At 36.7% G+C, this 9,991-nt stretch overlaps 1 protein-coding gene and 1 non-coding gene across 4 annotated transcripts in view; both read right to left on the bottom strand.

Annotated features, from left to right (window-relative positions):
- Window positions 1–1,944: 1,944 nt before the first annotated feature.
- The window catches only part of LOC102488629 (interferon-induced protein 44), a 39,214-nt gene continuing 31,167 nt past the window's right edge, over window positions 1,945–9,991 (bottom strand). For all 3 annotated transcript variants that reach the window (XM_027770878.1, XM_027770879.1, XM_027770880.1), the window contains 7 exons: window positions 8,839–8,875; window positions 7,930–8,125; window positions 7,256–7,405; window positions 5,937–6,108; window positions 4,704–4,804; window positions 3,043–3,217; window positions 1,945–2,165 (listed from right to left, as the gene is read on the bottom strand). In XM_027770878.1, coding sequence (XP_027626679.1) covers window positions 3,047–3,217; window positions 4,704–4,804; window positions 5,937–6,108; window positions 7,256–7,405; window positions 7,930–8,125; window positions 8,839–8,875 — 827 coding nt within the window. In that variant the 3' untranslated portion in view covers window positions 1,945–2,165; window positions 3,043–3,046. The remainder of the gene's footprint in view (window positions 2,166–3,042; window positions 3,218–4,703; window positions 4,805–5,936; window positions 6,109–7,255; window positions 7,406–7,929; window positions 8,126–8,838; window positions 8,876–9,991) is intronic.
- On the bottom strand, window positions 6,921–7,067 carry LOC114007394 (small nucleolar RNA SNORA57). Its single transcript, XR_003549027.1, has one exon. It is a non-coding gene; the product is annotated as a small nucleolar RNA SNORA57 (small nucleolar RNA).

Below are 9,991 nucleotides of genomic sequence, written 5' to 3'. Positions count from 1 at the left end.
TCTTCTGGCAAGCACACACATCCTCTGGCAAGGTTAAGACAGCATATCTGGTGAGGGTCTTCTTGTCAGTGATGACTCTAGGTTCCTGAGGTAGTGCAGGGCTTCATATGGTAAGAAAGCAGAACTTGTATTCACATGTCTGTTTAATTCCTTCTCCTTGTAAACCCCCATGATTCAATCATAGGGCCCCATCCTAATGACCTTATCTGATCCTAATCCCTCCCAAAGGCCTCCCTTTCTAAACCATCACTGAATTAAGTCTTCAACTTCTTGACACCATTGCAATGGCTCATCAGATGTCCATACGTGAACTCTGGAGGGACATTCAAACAATAACACTGCATAGTGCATATACTCTGTACCATCTGTGAAAATCCTGTTATGATCCTGGCCCATGTTTTTCCCTTAAAATTGAACTTAATGAGCTATCACTGTACTCATGACTGCCCTGGATCCTTTTTGTTGTCGTTGTTCTGATAGAGAAGCTATTACAATAGCATCATTGTAATGAATCAACTTACTTTGGGTAATGATCTTGTCTTACAAGGTTATGATAGTATACTACAGATTACAAGTACCCTTCTAGAATTTGTTAGGATTGTAAACATGTATCAAGCCTTGTGTTTCTTAACAATGTGCTTGTCATGTGCCTGCTGTACTTTAAACTTTCAAAAAAGCTTTTTAAAAGTACTTGTTAAAAATTTTAGCCTAATTAAAAAGATTTTTTAAAATCTAAAACATCAACTAGATGCAAAATGCCCAGAATCTCTAAGGTATGTATTATACTGCCTCTCCTTTTCAGTTAATTCAACAGTGTTCATGATTGACTCTCTTCTAGTATTAAATTACCCTCCTTGGCATGGTATGACTTAAAATGAGTTGACCATATTTTCTTGCTCCTCTGTACAAAGTGGTGGTGCCATTACTCAAGATAAATCAATTGCAGACTTTTTGTGGAATATTTCACAATGACTACAGGATAGAAAAATCCTTTCTTTTCATTTCACAAGACTGAATGAATGTGAGACTAAAGCTTGGATTCAGATAGCTTAACATTTATTAGAACTGCTAGCTCTGGGCCAGCCTGTGGCATTGTAATTAAGGCAGCTGGATCCCACATGTCTGACCCAGTGGTTCGAGTTTCAGATCTGGAAACTTGATAAATATAGCGGCTTGGGGCCAGCAGTTAGCATAATGGCTATGTCGCTTAACTCCCATGTACCCGACCGCGGTTTCGAGTCCCGAACCTGGTGGCTTAAACTCACGCCTGGCACATGTGCTTGCTCTCCATCCCAAGAGGAGGATGGAGGAGAAGGGACTGAGGCTTAGCCATCCCCCCCGGACGGTGATCTCTTGCTTTCTGTCTCTCTGTCTCTCTCTGTCTTTCTGCGAGCACACATGCCCTATAGCAAAAACCTCTCCAAAGAAAAAAATAAATAAAATTTAAAAAATAAAAACTAACTTTAAGTTTAAAAGTGAGCATTTATGGGGGGGGGTGTTTAATGAGACTAAAATCAAGTATTTTTTAAATTAAATTAAATTAAAACAAAAGGAGTGAATATCAGAAGATGCTGAAAAGTCATATCAAAATAAGCGTTTTCAGAATCACACACACACATTCATACAAAAACATACAACCACCTTAGACCAGGTTTCATAAAAAGAAACTTTATTTTTTTGGGTAGATACAGACTATAAGTAAAAGAGAAATTATAGTTGTTTTTCACAATTCATGATTTTAATGTTACCATTTCTAGTTTTTATAGGTCTGATAACTTTTTATTTCTATCTTCATCATAGACAGACACAAAATAAGCATTTTCAATCTCATTTATCTTTTTTAAAAGAATTATTTTATATAATTTTATCCATTGTCACATTCTATTATTTTTATTTTATTGAAGTTGATCAGAGAGAGACAGAAAGGGAGAAAGAAATTGAGAGAGCAAGCTGCCGGGTCCAGGACATCAACCACGGTCAGCCTGTGGGATCCAGCCGCCTCAACATCCATGCCACCTGCCGGCCCTCTGTTATTTATCTTTATTCCTGTGATTTTTTCCTTTCTCAATTTTACTGTTCCTCGAGGAGACAAAAAACATTAACATGTGATGGGTTCATGTTTATTTTCTTCTTTTGAACACTTGATAATTTCCTTTCTCTAATCTCTGAGAAAAGAGAAACAAAATTGTCTTAATAGATTATCTGGGAAAAGCAATCAGAAAAGAAATGAACATTGTATGACTAAAGTTATGAACCCACCCTAACATTAGAAGCATACAAGCCATGAAGAAGAGAAGAGAGAGAAACCAAGATGGCAGAGTGAAGACAGCAAGGTAGTAGTATGAGGGTTTCCCAGTAATTTGAGAGTATGAGAGAATTAGGGAGGACATGATATTCTAACTAGATTTCCCCAGGACTGAAGTAATACTTGATTATGACAAACTGATATCTCTATCTAATCTTTGACAGGAACCATGCAGCATTACAATGTGCAGGTGGGTAACAGAGAATACTCAAAAAAGCCAAATCCTGAGCCACAGACATAAAAGGCACATTCTTCTCCCTAGCACCAATAACACCATACAAAGAAGGACTAAGGTGAGGGAGAAAGGTCAAAAAAAGGTAGAAGCAAAAATTCTTAAGGAAAGGACAAGTCATCAAAGATCTGACCAGGGACAGTGCTAATCGAATCCAGTTCTAGGTCTCAAGCAAAGAAGCACGTTCTGAGAGAAGAGGCCAGAGATAAGACTTGGGATGCTCAGACAGTGGAAATAGCAGGTGGCTTATGTTCAAAGTTTCATCTTCAAACAAGGCAAGGAGCAAGAGTAGTGCAGCTCCTTTAGGATGTATTTGTGGCAGATGGTGGAGGTGGGGGGAAACTGTGAAGGGGAAAGTGCATCCTGCCAGCAGGTTAAAGGGCACATTAATCACAGGGCAATGACTCACAAAGGGACAGAGAGCTGCCAGGTATTTAACACATCCAGGTAAGAAACAGCCACATAGCTGACACCTTCAGGCTTCTGCTCCACCAAACACATCTACCTGTTTACTGAAGAGGCAAGTCCTCTAAGAAGTCATCTGCAGTCCACAGCATCTGTCTCAGTGCAGAAAGGATCAAAACATCTTTTACAGGGTCCAGCGACCACTCTGAGGTATAATTGCTAACCACCAAGATGTCAGACAGAGCAAATCCAAGTTTTCTGTTGACTTGGTTTAGCTGCAATACAGAAGTTAAATCCAAATATCTCAATATAGTAAAATATATTATTTTATGTCAATATAAATTATGAAAACAAAAATAGAAGTTACACAATAATTTTCCTACTGGGAAAAAGAGAGATTCAGCTTCTCAACACACTTGCTTCAAGGACTTCACATGAAGATTTATAATATCACTGCTAATTTTATTTAGAATACACAAAATGGATTCAATCTCAATTAGAAACAAAGGTAACTCATAGTTGTATTGAAAGTACTATAACATTGAAACATCTTAATACACCTATGGTAAAGTTCATAATTTTATTTTTAAAAATATTTTCAGAATAAGTTCATATTTTAGACCACTTTAATATCTGTTTCTTGCTTAGACTAGTTTTTCAATGAAATCAGACTTCCTGGATTTAGAATATGGCTCTAGCACTTCTGAACATTGTCAGTGAATGGTGGCAAGTGTCTTACTCTGTTTGCTTTGGTTTCCTCATCTAGAAAATGTAGTAATAACAGTTTCTATCTCATAAGATTGCTATACGGATTGAATAATAGATTCTGCCACATAGTTAGTGCTTAACTGATATTAGCTATATTACATCCTCCCATCTAGTGCTCCCACCACCACGTTCCTTTTGACACCAATCTATCCTGCACACAGGTGGCAGATGAATTTTTCTAAAGCTTAACTTTGACCATATTGCTACTTTAAAAAAAAAACAACTGCTATGAGTCTCTATAGTGCACCTAAATAAGTAAAACATCATGTAAATTTTTCTTTTTCATTTTATCTCCCCCTACAAGAATCTAGCCTTCCATCAAGCTGAACAACTTCATGCTTTTCAAACATTCTGCCTTTTTCATCACTAATACATTAACTCATGCTCTACAAACTTGAGTTTTTTTATCTTTTATCTCTTAACATCCTAAAATATTCCTTCATGAAAACATTTCTTAGTTCCTCCCCACTGATGAAATTTTCCCCCATCTCTTTTAACACAGTATTTTCCTCCTCTAAGTTTTTAAAGCACTTTATTTTTAATCATTTAATAATATTTATTATAATCATGTCATATTCTTGTCTCAACTGGTTTTTGTCTCACTCTTCTATCATCATCTCTATTATAAAATTGTAAACCTTTTAGTGCAGGGAAGTTGTTTCCATTTTCTGTGTATCTATTTAGAAATGATTACGCTCACTCCATAATTAAAGGTAACTCACAAATATTTGTTAGCTTGAGTCTGATTAAAATAATGGAAAATTATCTGTTGATGACAGTGTGCATGATAATTTCTTTGGCTATAGAATTATCTACATCATTGTAAAGATAAACATATATTTGATTTATAAACTGGAGAAATGAGACTGAATTACTCAAGCAATTATTTTAATTCTTGTGAAATTTAGTAGAGGTTTGTTTTATTTTTATACACAACATCAGATGATAATAGTGACATACCCCAGAAAACATTTTTACAAAGAGCATCATTACCTTAATCTTAACAGGCATACATCTGTATATGTCTATAAGGTCACCTTTTGTAATCAGATTCATTGTGTCCACATGCGTAAGCAAAGCTATATGCATCACACCTATGCCAAACAGATACAAAAGGTTTTTATCATTACAAGCAGTATCAGTATTTTGAAGTTAATCAGCTATAAGTCATGCAATAGACTATCAATGGAGCTAGCTTTAAGAAGTTACCCAACCTCCACCCTACCTCCACAAAGCACCCCTAGACTATTGATTAACACCTGGAATTTCTGTGACATGAGAATTCACATTCATGGCCTTCTGTGGTAAGAAATGAGGCTTCAAATGAAACCACTTCTTGGAAGAGGGAACTACAATTTATACTACATTGTTGATTGATTTACTATCATAACTAAATAGCTATGTGTTGTTATAAACTAAAGAAAAGACCAAAGGTTTTGATAAGCATGATGGAAGAGAAGAGGCCTCCAGAAGGAAACAGAATGTGTCAAAGAATCCTAAGTAAACCATGCCTTTCTCACAAGGTTAGCAACCACTTCCCTGCACCCCACCTTTGTAAGATTTAAATTTTCAGTGATCAGGTAAGTCAATCACTCCCTTCTAACTTAAAGTTGTGAAAAACGGACTCTTGCTTAATAATGCCAAAACAAAGCCAAAGACAAGCACCCTGCATCCCTAATCTTGTCTACCTTCTCCAAAGCCTTTATGCCACCTCTCCTTACCAAACTCCATACTTCCCTGCTTCTTTCTGTTACTGAAATGTTCCTTTTCACTTTATAATTCTTTAAGGCCCAAGGGGAAATCTAGAACTCTTGGTCAATAATGCATAATAAGATACAAGAGTAACAGGTAGGTTGTACTGTTCTATTCTCTCTCTCTCTCTCTCTATATATATATATATATATATAAATATATATATATATGTAAATGTGTATATGTGTGTAAGAATGTATATTGCATATAAATTTATTACTTAACTTGTACAAAATATTTTTATGGAACAAGCTATTATTTTACTAATTTTATTGATTATGAAATTTGAAGCACAGAGAGTTTAAGTTACTTGCACCAAGTCATACAGCTAATGAATGTTCAGTTTGACTGGACCATGATGATGGGGCAGGAAGACTCAAAAATGCAATTACTTAAGTTCTTCATCTTGTCTAAAAGCCATCCACAATGTAGTCGAAATAATTACCCTTAGTAGTCAACTGGAACGAGACTCACCACACTTTATCACCTCCCTTCGAGTTCTTTTGATCTTTGCCACCATCTCTTCAGAGAGGTGTTCAATAGAGTTGGCATCGAACACAAATGCAACACAGTGAATTCTGTCCTTCAGCAAAGGGGAGTCAATGTAGTTAGGATGATTTGATGTGATTGGTTTCAAGGAATTATTCTGTAAGGTAGATATAAACCAATATATTAATTCAACAAATATTTAAGAGCACATTCCATGTGCTAGGCACTGTGGGAGTGAAAAGCACAGACTAGTCTCTAATATCATGAGGCTGACAATCTGGCAGAGAAGACAAGCATTATGCAAATATATAGCAATCATTTCACCTAGTCAGGTGAGGCTTTTGTGCAGAAGGGATATGTAATCCGAGAACTAAAAGATGGAGAGACTGACGAAGGAGTTGAGGAAATGGCAGAAACTGTTCTAGATAAAAGAAGCAATGTGGGCAAAGATGGAGGTGAGAATATTCAAAGAAAACGTATCATCTGGCAGAGCTCAAGGGTGAAAGTAGTTCAGGATATACCTTTACTCTTTAACTAGCAAATCCTCTGCTGGAAACCAGTCTTAGAGACATAGTGACAAATAAAAAATTGTGCACCAACAAGGCGATTAACTTCAGAACTATTTGTAGCAGCAAAATCTGATATATCGATAAAATATAGTATTCTACCACTTGTCAAAAAAAGGGGGACCCACAAATCTATATATATTTTTTTACATATGAAAAAGCTGTGTTACCACTGTACCACTGGGATGACAACTGCACCCACATGGAAAGTTCCTAGTTTCCTATCCTAGGGCCCCCTTAGATACAAGTGCACGTGCGCATATGCCCATGATCCTTGCTGGCTGAAGCTGGGGACCACATTCTGCTTTCCATAGCCAAATACACTTGTTTGGAGCAATAACAGCATTCATGGCTGTTATGATAGCTATGACAGAAGTGTCCTAGCTGTCCCCATATCCCCACCTTATGTCCCAACCTTTGAGAATAGAACCGGTGGATCAGAAACCACTGCCACAAAGATCTGACATGAAAGGGGCTGGATCCCCTTTCCCTCTGCCTGATACATAACAGAGAGTGGAACTCATGTCTGCTCCCCACACAGAAAAGGAGGCCATGTCCCAGATGCTTTTATTCTTCCTGAAATAAAACATCAAAAAAGGAAGGCTCTTTAACAAATACTGCTAAGAAAGTCAATGTTGATGCACTGACCTAAGACTAAAGTGTGCCGTTGTGGATGGTGAACAAAAATACGCATTTTAAAAATCTATTACTGGGTCTCAACAATTGACCAAATCTTACCTCGTATCTATCAGGAATGTGGCCTTTTAAGATGTTCACTATGTCATTCATGCACAGGCCTCCTTCATTCTCACCCAGTCCCATCGAGTCACACAGAATAAACGGCAAGGCGTTCCCATCCTTTTTTTCTCTGATAGAATATGTCCTGTACTGCAGAGGGGAAAAAAGCAACTTTGAGATCTCTTTTTCTGTTGTTGTTCTTACTTGTAAATCGAAAAGTTGGCAACTTTGAGGGCTCTTTTGTTGTTGTTGTTCTTACTTGTAAATCGAAAAGTTGTCTACATGTAAGAAAGCTGATCAGCAGAGACTTTTTAAAATGTCTGCGCTCTATGGCAGAAATGGAAAGACTGGGTGATAAAAAAGCATGGAGAGCAACTGTGGAGACAAGAGACCATGTGGGAGGAGGGTGGGAAATGAGGAAGGACGAGAAGAAGGGAATCAAGGGACAAAGAAAGAAGCAAAACATTTAAAGTACATACAAATGGAAAATTATCTGCTGATGATAACATGTACGATCATTTCTTTGACTGGGCTAATATACAGTGTATTTGTGCTGGAAAAATTCATGTGCATGCTATGATGTTATACAGTGATTGAATTATAAAAAATCAAATACGTGTATATAATTAGTTTCAACAAAGAAGCAGAGAATGGGTGGGCTAAAATGTATGTACCTTTTGAGATATCCCAGCCGTATCAGTGCCCACCAAAGCTTGATGTGTGACATAGCCTTGGTAAATAGACTTTACTGAGTTGAAGAAGCTAGACTTTCCAGCTCCAGTTGGACCCAGCAGCAGAATTCGTATTTCTTGAATGAGGTCTCCGTAAGGTTTATAAGCTTTTAGGTCAGACAATAAGCAATTTCTAAGCCTGGATTAGACATGAAAAATTTTAACAGTTGGGTTTAGGTCACAAAACCTTACCATAAATTTCTTTCCTTATACAGTCCTATTTTTTAATGGCAATTTGCCTTCTTGTATAAAAAAAAAAAATAGGGAGAAACTAGCTGACCTAAAATCTTACTGAGAAAGAAGGAAAATCAAAAAGAGTACATGTAATTAAAGCCAATCAAAGGTAAAACCTTTCGGACTCAAGCTAGTAGATTATATAAATCTAGAAATAAATATTAGCTATGTTAGATATGAAAATAAATTATCCAATAATAACCTTCAGAAAATCAAATATAACATGTGTGGCTTTTCAAGTTTATGTAGGTAGATGATTTCTAACATGTTCTTGAAGTTCATGACAGCTATTTCCCACCTGCCGACTACTCCTTCTACAGCAACTCTAACGTAGTTGAAATTTTAACCACAAGAATTCTAAGCAAAAACACAGACATACAACCAAATTATTATTTTTATTCATATGTATAATAATCAAATTTATTCCCTCTACTTAGTGCTCTTTTTGATTTAACATAGCTATTATCAAATTGTTTTATGATTATAGATATAGTCTGTTTTCAGTGATCTACAAATTGCCTGTGATAGTTTGTGTCACAAATTTTATTAATAAAATCTACTATAGAATAAGCCAAAGATAATAAACAGAATAATAGAATGATAAAAACATTGACTTACTCAATGATCTTTTTTATATTTCTTTCGTCCAATAAATCTAAGGAAATAATCAAAGAATAGTCTGGATTAGAAGTTTGGGGTCAAATACGTAGATTCTCCATGAGAACAGAACAGTATAGAGAAAAGCAAGATTCAGGCAAATCTGAACATCATTTGAAGAAGTTAGAAAGAAGCAAAGTAGGTACTCCAAGATCCTCATGCCAGCAGATCTTTTCTCACCCAATTACTCAGCAGGAGTGAGTGGCTTACTCCAACACGGGAACTGGGGTGCATAGGTGTTTTCTTTTCTCTCTCTCTCTCTTTTTTTTTTTTTTTTTTTGAGAGAGATTTTTGCTCTAGTGTGTGTGTGCTCACTGGAGAAACAGAAACAGAAAGCAAGAAATTACTCTCCAGGGGAGATGACCACACCATAATCCCTTCTCTTCTATTCTCTCAGGATCTTGAGCATGCATGCACACGCACTCGGTGTGAGTTTTAAGCTGATGGTTACAAGACTTGAACCACAGTTGGCCACGAGGGATTGCAGTATGGCCCACACCCCTGGGGGGGAGTGGTGATTTCTAACTTTCTGTTTCTCTGGCAAACAAAAATCTTTCTTTGAAGAAAGCTTCTGCATAGGGGCCAGCAAGTTGCATGGTGGTTAAGGTGATGGATTCCCAAATGGCTGATGGCAGTTCAAATCCCAAACTTGGTGGCTTGCTTTTTCTTTTTCTACCTCATTCTCACGCTCACTCTCTGTCTCTCTCTCTAGTGAGTGCATGTGCCCTATAGCAAGTTAAACAACAATAATAATAATAAGTAAAAATTTAAACAAAGCTTCTCCACAGCCAAAGAAACAATAATCAGAGTGAGGAGACAACCCTCAGAGTGGGAGAATATATTTACAAAGCATGCTTCAGATAAGGGACTTATAAACAGAATATACAGGAAACTCAAACAACTCATCCAAATAAATAAACAACCAATCCAATTAAAATATGGGCAAATGTGCTGAACAGACAACTCTGCAAGGAAGACCTGAACAGCCAAAAACCATATGAAAAAATGTTCAACTTTCTTATCTGAAGGGAGAGCAAATCAAAACCACAATGAGGTACCACCTAACCCCAGTCAGAATAACTAAGATTAAAAAAAAAAAAAAAAAATTATAAAA

Source organism: Tupaia chinensis, unplaced genomic scaffold (genome assembly GCF_000334495.1).
Source record: "Tupaia chinensis unplaced genomic scaffold, TupChi_1.0 Scaffold000164_1, whole genome shotgun sequence".
Classification (NCBI taxonomy): Eukaryota; Metazoa; Chordata; class Mammalia; order Scandentia; family Tupaiidae; genus Tupaia; species Tupaia belangeri.
Note: the sequence above shows the minus strand (reverse complement) of the source record. Positions and strands in the feature narration are given on the sequence as shown.